At 31.8% G+C, this 16,686-nt stretch overlaps 2 protein-coding genes across 2 annotated transcripts in view; both read right to left on the reverse strand.

Annotated features, from left to right (window-relative positions):
• Nucleotides 1-8,705, reverse strand: part of LOC129753716 (mucin-2-like) — a 134,815-nt gene extending 126,110 nt beyond the window's left edge. The window contains exon 1 of the mRNA XM_055749560.1: nucleotides 8,696-8,705. Within this exon, the coding sequence (XP_055605535.1) occupies nucleotides 8,696-8,705 (10 nt within the window). The remainder of the gene's footprint in view (nucleotides 1-8,695) is intronic.
• A 6,535-nt stretch (nucleotides 8,706-15,240) lies between these two features.
• On the reverse strand, nucleotides 15,241-15,889 carry LOC129753717 (60S ribosomal protein L8-like). Its single transcript, XM_055749561.1, has one exon. It carries the CDS (start codon nucleotides 15,820-15,822, stop codon nucleotides 15,241-15,243), a length of 582 nt encoding a protein of 193 aa, XP_055605536.1. The 5' UTR covers nucleotides 15,823-15,889.
• Between the last annotated feature and the right edge of the window lie 797 nt (nucleotides 15,890-16,686).

A 16,686-nucleotide genomic window follows, 5' to 3' on the forward strand; every position in this document is an offset into this window, starting at 1 on the left:
ATTTTCACGATTTTTTTCTAGAGCTATCGTTTAAACAAATGTATTAAAATTTTTTGGATTATACAAAGCATTGTTAAAACAACATTTAGTAATTTTTTCGTAGAAAAATATTGAAAAATGAGCCGGTGACGGAGCACTTTCGAGGATGCCTTTAAGAAAACAGGATTTGCGGTGGACACTGTATCTCAGCACAGAATCATCTGAAGTCAAAAAATCAGAGCAATATATTTTTAATAGATGTTTTTCTGGACCCCAACGTTTTTATTTAACTTAAAAAAATTTTTATGAAATTTTTGTGGCTGTTTGAAGTAAAAACTACGATTTTTCACGAAAAAATCCGCCATTTTTCACCTGTAAAATCTCCCCAAAGTAAAAAAAAACAAAAAAGAAAAACGTTGGGGTCTGGTATTTTATATGTAGAAAACATGTTCCAAATTTGAAAAGAATCGGATAAGTAGTTTTCAAATGACGATGTCCACGGACTTTGAAAATGTGCTTTCGAGAAAAACGCGTTTGAAGTTTCTGCTCTTGCTTTCTTGCTGTATTAGATAGGAGGAGATAAAGGCCTATAACTTCTACAGTTTTGCTTCAATTGACTTGAAAATTTGACACAACATTCTTGAAATGTTTTACAATAAGAAAATAAAAAATAAAAAAATCGATTTTTTGAAAGCGTTAGACCCTACCCCCCCCCCTTAAGAAAAAAGTGGTTCAACTCTTTGACGTTCTCCAAAAATGGCAAAAAAGCAGCCCAATTTGAAATATTTTGTAGTTCAGAAATGTGGCAATCTATCCAACGTAAAATTAGAGAGGAGTTATGTGGAGTTCTTTTGAAATCTCCAGTTGAAGTTTTAAAATTTTAAAATATTTATCGTTTTTTTCGCAACTAGATTCCATAAAAAATGATTCAACTTTATTTCAAAACACAAATTTCTGTTATATAAAATGTAAAATATGTCTAACAAAAATATAAAAATAATTGCAAAGCAAGATATATTCGCGATTTGAATATCTATTCGTTTTTCAATGTAAGCAAATATTTGGGAAATTTTTAAAAAATATTCAAACTTTTCTTAGCATTTCTTTGAAAACTTCTAAACGGATAAACTTATGGCTATCATTTTCATGGTTTCATGTAGCCTGACAATGCCGGAACACGATGAAATATTTGGATAGATAATTATGAGTGCTTTAAAAATCGAGTTTCTGCCAGCTTTTCTAAATTTTGGACCACTATGTGGTGGTGTTCAGTCTTTTATCATTCTAGGCCAGAGATATTTCATTCTAAGACACTATATGAAGTTCGCGAATTGAAACTAACTTTTAATTTTCTATTTGCAACCTTCTGTATTGAAGCTCAAATCTTGACATAGAAAAGCCTACCTTATCTTCAAAACTAGTTTTTATAAGGTAGTGAATCTGAACATGTTCATCCATTGCTTTATTTCTAATCACTAAGAGTAAGTTCAATCGTGTTGGGAAAAAGTGCTAGAAATTTTGACACGTGAAGCACATTTTGAAAACTTATTAAGTAAAAATATTCTCAAGATCTGCGGCCGGCAAGTTTTTTACAACATATGTTCTATTTTTGCATGATGTGATGTAAAACTAGCTCAATTTCTATCACATACGGCTGAAATAGAAGCTGTGTTGTAAAAAAATTCAACGCCCAAAGATCTTGAAAACATTTCTGCATGGTAAAATTTTCAAAATGTGCTACCTAAAAGTACCAAAATTTCTACCACTTTTTCCCAACACGAGTGAACTTGCTATAAGATAAAAAAAAATCGTTTAAAATCATTACAAATTTTATGAAACATTCTTCAAGAAAATAATTTCACCTCTATTTTAATTCGTGTTTCTAATTTTTCTAAATGCTCAACTTCACATTCAAAAGGATTTTGATAAATTACACATGGCCACAAAATTCACTTTATTCTAAGATAAAATGAATTCAAGAGCTTATTTTTCATTTATTTTGGTGCCCTGAAAGTATTAAAATAAGTTAAACATTATTTAAAGAAATATTGATCTTTTCTGAAAACACTTTTAAATATTGAAAAAAAAAAATTAATAAAGATTCTTATCAACCCTCTCCAATATCGCAAGTAATATAAAAATTTGTTTTGTCTTCTGTTCCAATTCTGTAAAACAATAGATTCTTGACGAATTAAAGATATTTAAAAAAAATGAAAAAAATAGTTTGCCGGTTTCATCAATTTTTTTTTATGAAATAAAACTGGATTAAAAAATCTTTCTTAAGTAATGTCAGAAGTACTTGTCTTTCAAATTTAAAAAAAATGTAGAATTTAACTTTTTTAAATCATTTCTCATCATCATCAAAAAAAATTTTAATCTTTAATAGAATAAAGAAGGCATAGTAATCAAATTCAGAATCTTTTTTTTCTTTCATGTAGAATTGTTAGTTCATCAGTTTATCAATGATTGATTTAACTTAGAACTGATACATTTTCAAACTTTTAAACTCCGTATCACCACAACGAGATGTGATAGGCGGCATCAGACAAAAGCTTCAAGTTCTGTACGCCAAAATCTACAAAATCCATGATTAAAACATAAAGCCACCCAAATTCTGTCTCTTGAGTTATTATTTATACTCTACCACAAAGTTAATGTAATAGTGAAACGTTTTTTTTTGTTGAAAAAAAAAATATTTCTAGAATGTTAAAAACTAATTTTTAACATCATTGTGATATATTTTATTTTATGAAAAGCACAGTGATTAAGATTTTGTTTGTTAATTTAATTTCTCGACCTTATCGGTGAAAGTTATGATATTTTAATAAAACGTTTAAAAATTATCAAAAATTAGAGGCGGATGGAAAGTTTGAAGAAATGAATAGATATTGAAAATGAGCGAATATAATTTTATCATAAGCATTTTAATTATATGTCATCAATATTTCCTTACGGAACCAATTTTCATTTTCATAATCTTGAAATGATCTTACGAAAAGAGCATTACTTTTACTGATAAGGCCGATAAATTGAATCAACATTTTATTAAAATTTTCAATACAATTACCCAAACTTTATTGATACGTTTATTTATTTTTTAATGAATTAAACGAAATTTAAAGATTTATTTATAAGTTTGTCTTTGTATTTAAACTCTAAATTTTGTTTTTTGAAAACCAAACTTCTTGGAAGAATATAAATCTTAATTGTTTTAAAAGAAAAACTTAGTTTCTTGCTTTTGTCATTTCCAGGGCTCAAATAACTGCGAAAAAATATTCATTGCTAGAAATTTTAAACTATAACTGCGCTTGAAAATTTACAAACGTTTAATTTATTCATCTTTATTTTAATCCATCATGAATTTTCAATTAATCTATAAACCAGTGAAGATGAATTGAAAATTGTTGTATTTTAAATTTACAAATTAATTATTGAAAATTCAATGAATTATGAATTTTTAGCCTTTTATTTTGATAACTGGGAAAAATTGAACATTAAAAGAGGAATTTATTTCGGACTTTGATCGCTAGCACTCTTGAAATAAAATTTAATATTTTCTTTTTAAAATTAAATTCAATAATCATCTACTAGTTTTGAAAAGCTTTCCCTAAACCCAAAATAAACATTGTTTTGCTAATTGATAATTCACATTTAAAATTCTTATTCACATTGTGATTTCATAGAGAAATTTTTCAGGAACTCTTCAATCGAAAATCAAGAAAAGAAATGTTATTTAATATCAATAATGATAAAATTCTTTTTTTTTTAATTTGCTCAACTATGTTTTGTATTTCTGTGGACTGGGTTTTTTTCTGTCCGAAGCATCAAATCCTGGATTTATTCGATCATTTAATTCTCATTCGTATTCTGGTGTTTCATATTTTCGTTTTCGTGAATTGGGCTCAAAATTCAGTGCGAAGTTCAATTTATGTGCATTTTAATCTGAGAAATTTGCGAATGAACAAAAGGTTCGAAAATCAGCGACCTTCTAAAATTCGTCGAAAATTGTGTGTTTCATATTTTGACATTCTAAAAAGGCAAAAAAGTGCCAAATTACGTCTACTTTCCAGTCCTCTTTCCAAAATTTATTTGGTGTTACTTAAAAAATTTCGACGGTTCATTGATTGAAAAGTACAGTTTTTTACACCACTTTCATGATCTTAAAAAAATTCAAAGAAATATATCCTTAAATGCAACGTATAGCTTCAAACTTCAGCTTATTGGACACTTAGTGATTTTTTTTTGAGCATTCCGTAGCTAGTCTTTTTTCCGAAGCATATTTTTTCGGATTTTTTTCTTAGACCTTGAATAACGGAAAAATGCAGTTTTTCAGGTAAATATTTGAGTAAAATATTGTGGAGGAATGTTAAATTGGCATTTAACATCTGATTAGGGAGTTTTATTCCTGGGCTTCCAGTGTGCATCCATAAAAAATTAATGATTCAATTCATGGAGGGTCCTCACAGAAATAGTATTATATGGATGAACCCAAATAAAGCTACAAGCCGCCACGCTTAAAATAGTGTCATATTGACACTCAAGAGCGGATTAAGGTTAAGTCAAAATCGGAGTCGTTCAGATCGTTCTGAAATTTGGCATGTGAACTTCTGGTAATCTAATAATTAGTTTTAAGTAGGAGCGAGTGACATTTACCATGCTTAATAGACCGCTGCAAGCTTTGTATGAAAATTTCAAATTCTTAAATTTTTACACCTCCCATAACTTTTTTTGGTTGGTTTTGCTGCCAGAAATTGCAATAAAATTTTTAGAAGCGATCCATCCAGTCCTGAATTAGCGCAACGAGTTTTTATTTTGTATAGAAATTTGTATGGGAAAACAAAATTTTTCATTCAAAAATCGCCAGAGATGTTCTGAAAGTTCCAAAAAATATAACTTTAGATGAAAAATGATCCTTGATTCTTGCATTACATTTCATGTCAACAAAGCACCAACCTAAATTGTACTTCAGAAAAGATATTCAATGTTATATAAAATTTTTGTTTTCGAAATTCATTTATTTAATTATATCGTTTTTGACTGCTTGTTTCAAAGCTGGTAAAACAGTAGGATGGAAATAAAAAATCTCAAAAAACATTTTTGCATTGCCAAAGAATTTATCGATTAATGAAGCCTTTGCAAAAACAATTCATGCAATTATCAACAGCTCTAGCAAGCAAAGTCTGCCATTTTTTAATACTTTTCAATGGATTCAGATTTTTTTATTTTGAAATGAATATAACTTTTTTCATGAAATTCTTAGGTGCTTGTCATGTAAGCAAAAAATGAAGCTTAAGAAAATCAAAACCAAAAATTAAAGACCGATTTCATTTCAAGCTTATTTGAATTTTCTGGAAGATTTAATGTGCAAGAATTTCTTCTTCCATACAAATTTTCATACAAAATTAGAACGCGTTGCGCTAACTCGGCTTGTGATATAGCTCAGTTGGCAAGTCTGTTGTCTCCTGAGCCGATGTCCGCGAGTTCGAGCCCAAGAGTAAACATCGAACACAGTTGTACCGGATGAGTTTTTCAATAACAATCCGCCAACTGTAACGTTGATAAAGTCGCGAATGCCATAAAGATAGTAAAAACGACTATAATCGAAACAAAAAAAAAAAAAAAAAAAGTTGCGCTAACTCAGGAATTAACCAAATCATCTCAAATTTGGTGATCCAAAAGGCATCAACAAACCATATGGGAGCAAAAAGTCATTTTTTGCAGCGGTTTAATACTTAATTCTTCCTATACTATTATAAGTACACCAAAGTTTGTTCAATTATTCAAAAATGGAAAAATTACTGTTATGGTAAAGTAACCATAACTGCTTAAACTTTCCAACCGATTTTGATAAATAACCACTTGAAATCTTCGTTCTGAATTGATATTGAAAGCCAATAGAAAATAACATTTTTTGCATGTTACTTTTGAGTTTAAAACTTCTACTGAAACAAATTTTTTCTGAAAAAAATGCATTTTTTTAAATATTTTCCATAATAAAGTCACTAATATCAACAATACTATTGATCATAAGCAAAAATAAAGTTGATATTATCGATTCCAAACTTATCCAGCTTTAATATGCAAAAAAGAGATTTGAAATGTATATTCATATTCATGTACATTCCGAGATATTTAAATCTTAGTACAAGTACTTTTTTAATTTTTCCATAATTTCATATTTGAAGCACAACTCAAAAACGGTTCTTCTGGGATATTTTTGAATTTCATTTTCGGATTCAGCGCCCAATTTCACATTAATAGTGATCTTTTGTTTGGTTAGTTCAAAAATGCTGCAAACTAGTGTAATTATTTCAAATGCTCTAACGGTTCTCGATTTGAACTTATTCGTGTTGAATTTTAAGAACAAAATAATCAATGGATTAGAAAAGATGTAATTTGCAGAGAGGCTTACGCAACACAATTTAAAACTAAAATTCGAGAAAAACCCTAGAATGGAAAATAAACACACTAAACTGCTATTTCCGTAGAACAAACAACGCGATGAAGAGTATTCAAATATCATCCACTGACATCAGCTTTGATTTATTAGTAGAGAGAGGAGGATTGGAGCAATTTAATCTCCTAATAAGTTCATCAAACTCTCCATCCATCTAACGTCGTCATGCGTCAAAACTTCGATGTATCATTTTCTGGCTGATCGCAAATCTCTTCTAAAGGCACTCAGAACATGACGTAAAGCTGCTAGGAAAGGCAGCTGGAAGCTTATTATGCGCGGGCGTACTTCACACCATTAGAAGAGATTTGTTTGAAGGTACTTGATCCACCACAGCTCGAGAAGATCACTTCACAAGAACTTCTCCCGACTTTTCTTCAATCACATACCCACACTTATGAATTCCTCCTCTTTGAGTACATCCAACATTTTTTCATTTTTATTTTTTTTTTTTTCAAAGTGGAGGTGTAGCCATAAAACTGAGGAGGTGTCAAACAACCGTTAGTGTAGCTAATTTGTAACCCGGCTGGTGGTGTGGCCTCAATTCAATTCCGGGGAAAGATTCTGATGCTGTGTCCGTTGATCTTCCCTTTGAAGATTCTCTCCCCTCCAAAAAGTACTTCTCAGGTACGAGGGGGATCCCGAAATTGCCGGATCTCCTTATTCTCAGCCTCCAACTTCGCTACCTTATGAGTCAACCTCTTCAATTCAATGGGATGTCCGAGAATTAATAAATGACTTCTACTTCTTAAGTCGGTGACCGACTCGGTGCGTTCTGCTGTCAGAATTTCCGACCGGTTGTCGAGATTTTTTTTCGTTTCAAAAAGCGGCCGGTTGATGATTCAAGAAGCCACCTCTTGAGGATGATCTGATGCGCGGTGTGCGTTGTGGGGCATAAATAATTGTTCTGATATTCTTTTCGCAACAAGACGTGTTTCGTATCCCCCTGGGGGGGTTTTTCATGGCAAGCCCCCCAGAGCTGACTGCAAATAAGCCTACATTAAATCATCGGAGAATAACCCGGATATTTCGTGCTGTGTGTCGCCGATTGAGTACAAACGCGCTGGGGTGATGCGTCGTTCCTGGGGCTCTGACCTTAATCGTGTTTTACGGAACTCCTTAATATTTTTTTTTAATTCTAGGGCAATCCGCTGCAACTCATTAACGACTCTGAGCATGATAGCAGTTGGCATATTTTTCATGAACTGTGATTACAGTTAGCAAAAAATACTTTGGAAATGTTTTTAACTACACCCACAAATCAGAGTTTACTCTAATAATGAACTTCCATGGAGATGGAATTATCGGTGTAAGATGTTCTAAGATGTACTAAGCAAAATGTTTGTGTTACGAGTGTAGTATGAAATTTAAAAAAAAAACAAGGATTAAATTACTCAAATGCTCCGCTATTAGGATGAACTGTCCAAGTTGAGGGTCATTTTCTCCAGACCTTTTTGCTCTTTCCACACGTACGAGGCCCCATCATTATCCTATTATAAACATTAATTTATTCTAGGTCAGCTCGTTTGCCATTCAGCTTAACCACTTCCTCGCTAATTTACGACATTGTTTTACAATCATGTATAGTGGGCAATTGAACGATTGTACGGGAAGGCAAAAAAAAGCACAACTTCAAGTTCCCGAGAATTCTGATTCCCAATCGTCTCGTTCTTAACCTATCTTTGCTAGATCTTAAGGCGGTTCTTCAGAACGAAACGATGACAGTTAATACCATCTCGAAGCACGTCCTACAACAACAAGTCCGGAATAATTTAATCGCTTCCCAACCAACAAACATTTATTGCACTTTCGTGGAGCCCCTTTTCTTCTTTTTCCCTTGGGTTGGAGATGGAAGAAGTCCAATGGGCAATTTTGTTCGATCGGTTATAAACCAGAAGTTATTGAGTACCTTGCGCCAGAAAACCTGTAGCCAAGAGCGAACATAAACACTAGAGACTAGAACTAAGATCTTCACCACATGTGGAGGCCAGTTTATACAATCCAATCCAATCCAGTCCAAACCAAAGGAAGGCTTTGCGTGTTTATTTATGATGATCGTTAAACTGAAACGTTCTTTTAAGTGGCTGATAGTGGGTTTTTGATGAGCGGAGTTGGACTCGTTTTTCACCCGATGCCCCTCAATTTGTTGCAACACGGAGCCCTCGTTCTACGAGGTCATGAACTTTTGGCTGATTAAGTTGTTCTCCATGTAAGTATTTTTACTGGAAATTTTTTCCAAACAATCTTAGATTTGGAGCTTACTTTCATCCATTTGTTGAATGATAAAGATTGTCAACTGAATTAACATCAATAAGAGAAAATAAACTTTCTAAAGTTTCCAATAAATCAATAAGCAACAGGAAAACCATTAAGGTTTTTAGGAAATTTCATTTATATTCACTCGAACCCTCCAAATACCTAGACGAATCGCCTGATTTGCATACGATTACAAAAAAAAACCAATAGAAACAAAAGTAGAAGTGAAATTTACAAAATTTAAGAAGCAATGCTTAATTTATTCTAAATATTTATTTTTTTGAAAAATCTCATGAGCTCATGAGACGAGCAAAATAACTCACAAAATCGAAACAACGATAAATCGTCCACGGCAAAATGAAATTTGCCTCAATAAGCTGACAGCAAGGTTGCCGAAAAAACTGTGTTTTCGAGAAAAAAAATTCTGACTTTCTGTGATTTTACCCCAAAATTCTGTGATGGTTTTCTGTGATGCTATTTCCTTTAATTTAATTGAAAATTCATGGTAAATTGGGTCTTTTTTACATTTAAGTTGAGTAAAACCAATTAGTATCCCTATCCTTATTACCAATTCTATCATACTTTACTTAATTACAAAGAAAAACTCTAAAATTTTAATTGGCCAGAAAATTATAATTTTGAAAATTCTTTCAGAATTCAATAATTCTGGGAAATTCATTAATTTTTTAAAATTCTGTGTTCTGTGACACAGATTCTGTGATGAAAATTTGCTCAAAATTCTGTGAAATCACAGATTTTTCTGTGATTTCGGCAACCTTGGCTGACAGAGCTACTGCATTAGGAAATGTTCTTATTAAGACTGGAACAACTCACGGAATAGCTATATTTTATGCTCACCATATTGAGCTTAACATAAAATGAAAAACAAATTTAAATAAAAATGTTGCCAAAAATTGCAAATCTTTCAGGTTGTGAACTTTTTTTTTCAGTCATTTTCAAGACTTTAAAAAATTAATTGAATGTTCAAATGTTCAAATGAACAAAAAAAAATAATTTCATCAAATGAAATCTTTCTTAATTGATAGAAACTTTTGTTGGTTAAAAGATTAAATGATATTGGGTTTTCTGTTGCATGGCCGTAGGAACGGGGGGGGGGGGTTAAACCCCCCCCCCATGAGGATCTAGAAAAGCAAGCGAGTTATTCTAGTGTACTTTAAAAAATTTAAATTCCTAATCAAATTATGATAAAAGAGTAAGGTTAATCAAGAGTAACAATCTAGACTTTAAACTAATACCAAAATCACATCCTAAGTTCAAAATTTTTCTACACTTATTCAAAATTTTCTCATTAAGTCATAAAAATTCAGGTCTGAATTTTAACTTTAAAATTCAATTAAACCTATTTCGGAGGTTCTAATTCCATAATTCCCATGACCAAAATTGTATTCCTATTTTTGTTGAAGGTGTAGCGATCCAAGATATCCTTTCAACAATTCTAGTTTTCCCTAGCAACAGTGCTTAGTAACGAGCATTGTTTATAATGAAAAACTTATCACTTAGTACCAGAACTCCGCTTAATAGAGAAGTACTTTTATAAAAGTCTTAAAGCCTTTTTGATTCTGGTTGTTCCTGACCCTGCCCCAATTCTGCTATCTCAACAATTTTCGTATTTCGGATTCTGTATCCAGTTAAGGATTCTTGATTTCCAGTTCAAATAATCAAAAGAAATTAGAAATTCAAAGCTGCTCCTGGTTCAAATTTTATTTGGCATTTCATATCAAATTTAAATAATATTTTTCGATATCATATGCATTTTCAATATTTTGATAATAGTTTTCCAAATATGAAAAAAAGAAAATTTTATTTTATATTCCAATTCGAAGTTCTTAAACTTAATTCTCACACAAAATTCAAACATTTAAAACTTCGAAATGGTTATCCAAAATTGAATACTGAGATTCAGATTCATGATTTGAAATTCATACTGAAAGTATGTGAAATTAAATAATTTAAATAGTGAATTAAAATAGAACCTAAACTACAGAATTTTAATTAAAAAATTTCTGAATGAAAGCTCTAACACCTTGACTCATAAAATTCTGATCTGGAATTAAGATTCAGAAAACCTTTTTTACTGTGCATTTAAGAAATCGTATAGAAATTCAGATACAGATTCAAAGCTTTATTTTTGAATGTAGGTTTAGAATTCAAATTCAGAATGCAGATCTAAAATTCAGAAAAAGATTTGGCTTGTAAATAAATTTAACAATAAACAAAAATTTTAGAGGAAGACAAGAGATAATGAATTTAAGATTGCTTGTCAATTTTATTTTATGCAAAAACGCCAAATTTTATTTTTCAAAAAATCATCCACATGATTTTCATTATAGAATTGATTCTTTATGAAACATATTTGCTGTTAAAGAAACATGTACCTGATCTTTGCCTAAAAATCTGCACAAAATCTATATTTCCTCGGAGTATTGTTTAACACTATTAACATATTATGGACCGCGAGAAAACCTAAGCCGTCAGACACCAATATTTCAGAATCCAATAGAACAAGTTCTGCTTATTCAATATATTTTAGTAATTTGAAGTAAATTTAATGTATTTTCATCAAAGATTAAAATCTTTGAATTTGCAAAAGAGTTTGGAAGATTAGGCCTGTTTGATTTGAGTATTGAAAAAGTATCGGAGGAAATGAAAGGCTATCCTAAAAAACCTTATTTTATTCTCAAATCAACTAAGTTTTATCTACTAAACTCTTAAAAAAATTTGTAAGATTTTATCTATCATTTTTTATCACCTTTTAGGTTTAGGACTCATTTTATCACCTTTTAGGTTTAGGACTCATATTCTAAAATTGCGAATAAATGCTAAAACTTTTAATGTAAAGTACTTAAAAATGAATAATAGTGTGGATACAACATTATTTGTTTATTTTTTTTTGTATTTGTGCATTATTGGGCAAAAAAATCATAGGTAAAAGTCATTCACCAAACCCCCCCCCCCCCCCCCATGAGTCGGTTCTTCCTACGGCCCTGTTCTGCTGAGATTTTTTTAAAGAAAATAGTGAAAGTAGCTTTCACTGAAGCAGATTCAGACTGGATATATTAAACAGAGAAACAGCATTTTTGGTGCCTATGTTTCAGTGACTGATTTTGTAAGATTTTGTCGTCCTGAATTCAAATATTTGTTAGATTTGTTTTAGCACCTCGAGTTAGATTTTAGATAACTGATAAACTAGGTACTAAACCTTCATGAAAACTAAAAGCTGATTCCAAATCCAAATTAATTATCCTTCATTAAATCCAGGAAACAGAACTTGCCTAGATGATCTTGTGATCACTGACACCAAGCGAGGTGTTCTACTCTACACTCAAATTTTTATATTCTTAATCAAATTTTGATGATTGAGTAAGATTATTCAATTTTGAAAATCTTTACTCTTAACTGATACCAAAACCTCGAAAAAAAATCCATTAGGTTCAGAATTCTACTACAGATTTCCAAAATTTCCTCACTTGATGATAGAAATACATTTCTGAATACTTAATTTCAATAGATTCAACTCATTTCAGGGTTCTCGTTCCCTATTATCAATTTCTAAATTGCATTTCGGTTCTCATATTTTGCATTATGTATCTAGTTAAGGATTCGTGATTTTCAGTTCACATCTTCATTAGAAAATACTTGAAAAGGTGTTTTGAATTTTTTTATACAAATTTGGTTTTGCATTTCATTCAAAGCTTTTATCCATAATTCTTGAAACTCATACGCATTGAAATAATTATTGTCCGAGTATGAAAAAAAAACAAAATATTAAGACTATGATTATTTAGAATTCGGGCAATTACAAACGCGTGTATTTTGAAAACTATTCGTGTGATCGAAAAACGTGAGCGTTGTAGTGAGTCTCCTTATACTTATTATCTTTGGGCCAAATTCAGAAAAAATCAACTGTTCATGAGTTTATTAGTCGGTAATGACAGATTTCCGAGGTAATTGTGCAAAAATATTTTAACCATGTTATTTTTCGTAGTAAATTTCATAAAAACACGTAAACTTAGACACTTAGGCAAGGTACTATTTTTCATTACCAATACAACGCATTTTGCATATCCGAACTCTAGGAATGTTGCTATCACCAAGATGAAATGAGTGGACTCTAAATGATCATAGCTACAGAAATCATCCTGAGTTTTTGTTTCATATTCAGATCCGAAGTTCTTAAGCTTAATTCATTTGCAGAATTGCAAACTTCAAAATGGCGATAAAATTCATCATACGATATTCATATTTTAATTCAGGCAAAAAAAACTTAATGAATGCAGATTGAAAACTCATTAAATTTAAAATACTAGATTGATGATTGAGAGCTCTGAAACATATTTCAATTCTTGGCTCCTATCGAAATATCGATCTGGAACCAAAATTCCGAAATAGTATTTTTTTTACATTTCAAAAATCGTATTGAAACTCAGAAAAAGTTCCTCTTTTCAAATTTCATAATAAGTAATGTTGATAATTTTACATCATTTATGAGCTTAATCTGATTTTTGAATATTAATACTGTGTCTGAATTCTGAACCTGAATTCTGAAACTGAAAAAAACATCCACAGGGTTTTATTTGAGGAATTCATTTTAAAGAAACGTATTTGCTGATAAAGAAACATGTAATATTGTTGAAATTTTTATTGCAAATTAATAAAGAGCTTAAAAAACAAACTAAAACATGAATTTGAATCAAGATTGCAAGTAATAACCTTGAACCGCAAAACTTAAATCAATCAATTTTACTTTTGAAAATTTTAATTTTTTTCATAATCTTTGCTCGATAATTTGGTAGATTTTGCTTATTTTAATTTAGCACAGAATAAGTTTTTTTACAAATCCAAGGCATTCTTATAAAAATTCATTCTAACTTAACCAAATTGGCCAAATTGATGTGCTTTTAGAGCAACCTCAAAGATTTTAACCGTTTATGAAAGTAAGTTCTTTTATTGGTTACTCAATGATTCCTTATCTAGTTAACCATTTTACAGATTTTCGGATGAATTTAAAAAAAATTCTATGTAAAACATAAAACCCATAAATTTAAAAGAACTTAAAAATGGAAAATTAAAAAGTAATAATAAATAATTTATGCATTTTTGAAGCAAATGTATAATAGAAAGCAATAAGTCAACGAAAAACTCGAAACTTCAGTTCAAGAAAACTTCAATAACTTTTTTTCTCAAAACTCAAAATAACTTCCAAACACATCAACAGATTTTAATCGTATTCAAGGCTTCCAAAAATAGCTGATGATTATTTTGATAAAACGTATTTTAATACGTTTTGGGCATGAAAAAAAATCGATTTGATTTTCTCAATTTGCATATATTTAAGATTATTAAATTGACAGAAAGAGTTGAAACAGTTTTATATCAAGTGAGAGAGAATTTTTCAAGCTTTGGGTGAGAAATCAACATAAGTTTTTTTTTTGCTTCTGCTATCCCAGATTGAAAATCAAAGCCTGAGTAGCTTCCTGGTTGCAGAAAATGACAAAGTGAGTTGCTATTATTCTTAAAAAAAAATCTTTTAAAGCTTTAAGTGATGGAATAGAGTTATCTTTATTCATGTTTTGTCACTCTAGTCCTTACATAACCACACAATTCATTAGCGATTGCTATTGTTGCACTCTCCATGTATCATATTCCCTAACCGGGAAAGTACTCATTTCTCAATGAGTACTTTGATACTCTTACCCAGAATATCTGGCAACAATGTTGTGTTACCACAAACCAAATATAATAATAATCAATATACCTCACTCCCCAAAAAAAATGGAGACACACCATGCGCGCCTTCATGTGACGAAAGTTCTTACTAAACATGGAAACACTCACGAAAATAACCGAAGTTGCCATTGGCAGTTTATCAAAACAAATATGTCAAAATATTTCACAGTAACCATACCGTCGTTGTTAAGCAAATTGTTCTTTGACATTTTCGTGCGTTGTTTTGAAGAATTCTTCGGATTTGTTTTCAACAATAGATTGTTTTAGAACAAGTATAAGGTAAGTTTTTGATACCTTGGCTGCAATTTATTGCCAGATTGATCTTTTAGGTTTCCAAAACATCGAATCATTTTTCTCGGAGGGCCCGATCTATGTTCCCTGGTGTTTGACGAAAATAAATCGATACTGAATTCCTGATACTCTGGGTTCCCCTGTGTCTCGGGTGTAAAAAAACTGGATGATAGCTTTGAAAAGAATTCCGGTAGAGGCAGATCAATTCCCATTCAATATTTATATTTAGAAAGAGCTCTACGGAGCGCCTAAAAATCATTTAACCGGTCGTTGTATTGAAGAAATCAAAATTGAAACTAAAATTTTTTCGAGTTTTTTTTTATTTTCACTCCGAAAACATCAAAATTTGTATAATTTTTAAAATTTTCAATTTTTAACAACTATTTACCAGATTTCCTAAGTTTTGAATAGTGGTTAAAAATCATTTTTTAGCTTCTTCGTAATTATTCCTTGTTTCTAAAAAATAGCCACATTCAAAAACTCTCAAACCAACTTTGATGTTCTGAAATTTTTTATAAAAGGTACACACCGATTGATCTGCGGACCTTGATGAGATTAATGTATAATTCGATACGACCACCACCGGCAACGATACCGACCATGGCTCGGTTGTTCGAAGGAAGAACCTTCTTGGCGCCGGACGGCAGCTTCACACGGGTACGCTTGATATCCGGATTGTGGGCAATGACCGAGGCATAGTTGCCGGAGGTACGGGCCAGCTTGCCCCGATCACCGGTCTTCTCCTCCAGGTTGCACACGATGGTACTTTCGGGCATCAGACCGATCGAGAGCACGTTTCTGATTTGCAGCTGGGCGCGTTTTCCGCAGTACACAAACTGACCGGTGTACATACCCTCGGCGGCGATAAACAGCTGCTTACGGACCTTGAACTTGTACGGGTACCGGAAGTGGACGACGGCCAGCGTGGCGCCACGGCCTGGATCGTGGATGATTTGTTTCACGACTCCCTTCATGTAACCATGTCGCTCGGCGTAATCCAGAAGACGCAGTTTGGGTTGTCCCTTTCGCTTTTTGGTGTGGGCCGTGAATACGGATCCCGCACCTTTACGCTGTGCACTATTTACTCGCCCCATTTTGGCCTCCTACAGCGCTCTTAAACGATATTTTTTAAGAAACACAAAAAGTGTGTCCACTAGACTCTTGATGCAAGCCGGAAAGAAACAGTTCCCAAGAAAACTCTCCGGTTCAAATCTCACGGAATGAGTGAGAGATCCAATTGAGCAAGATTACCTATATGCAATTAGATGCAACGGGAGCAACTGCCGATGGAATCATAAGGTGTTTTCAAATTGTCATAATTACTGTAAGAAATATTCATGATATTACATGCTTACCTTCTAAAACAAGAGCTTTTTTTTATTAAGACTGACTGGCACATTTGAAATAAAATAACCGGCATTAATGAAATCAAACGATGCAAACTTTGTTGACAAAAAGAATGACTGGTAAAAAACAAATCAAGAAATTTTTCGACGAAACACGCCAACTTGTCTCGTTTAGTAAGGACTTTCCCCTGAAGGTGATGCTGAAATGCATGTCCTTGCTGGACTATATGAAGCATGCTGAGAGTTACCAATGTTGATTATAATATGTTTGCACAAACCCAACCTGAGTACTCTCCCCTAACCATGTGATGATGTAAGCATTTGTATCGCGTTTATCATCATCATCTGTCATCAGCAATCATTGATCTATTGTTCTCGATTGCGAATTTAACATAGCAAGAGGAACCAAAACAAACAATGGTTCTGCAATGTGGGAGCTGCCGAAACCGTATCATTTTTTTTTGTAATTTTATACATTTTTGTATATCTGCGCAAATTACAAGTAACTTTACTGCTCATTGAGAATAGAAAACCATCTTCTGAGAATAGGAACGATAAAACTACAAGAAAAAAATAAAACATTGGCTCATGACTTCAGGTAGTGAGAGATTT

The sequence above is a fragment of the Uranotaenia lowii genome, chromosome 3, assembly GCF_029784155.1.
Source record: "Uranotaenia lowii strain MFRU-FL chromosome 3, ASM2978415v1, whole genome shotgun sequence".
Classification (NCBI taxonomy): Eukaryota; Metazoa; Arthropoda; class Insecta; order Diptera; family Culicidae; genus Uranotaenia; species Uranotaenia lowii.

Coding starts and splice junctions, on each gene's coding strand:
- LOC129753717 (XM_055749561.1), bottom strand. CDS start 15,822: ATGGGGCGAGTAAATAGTGCACAGCGTAAAGGTGCGGGATCCGTATTC.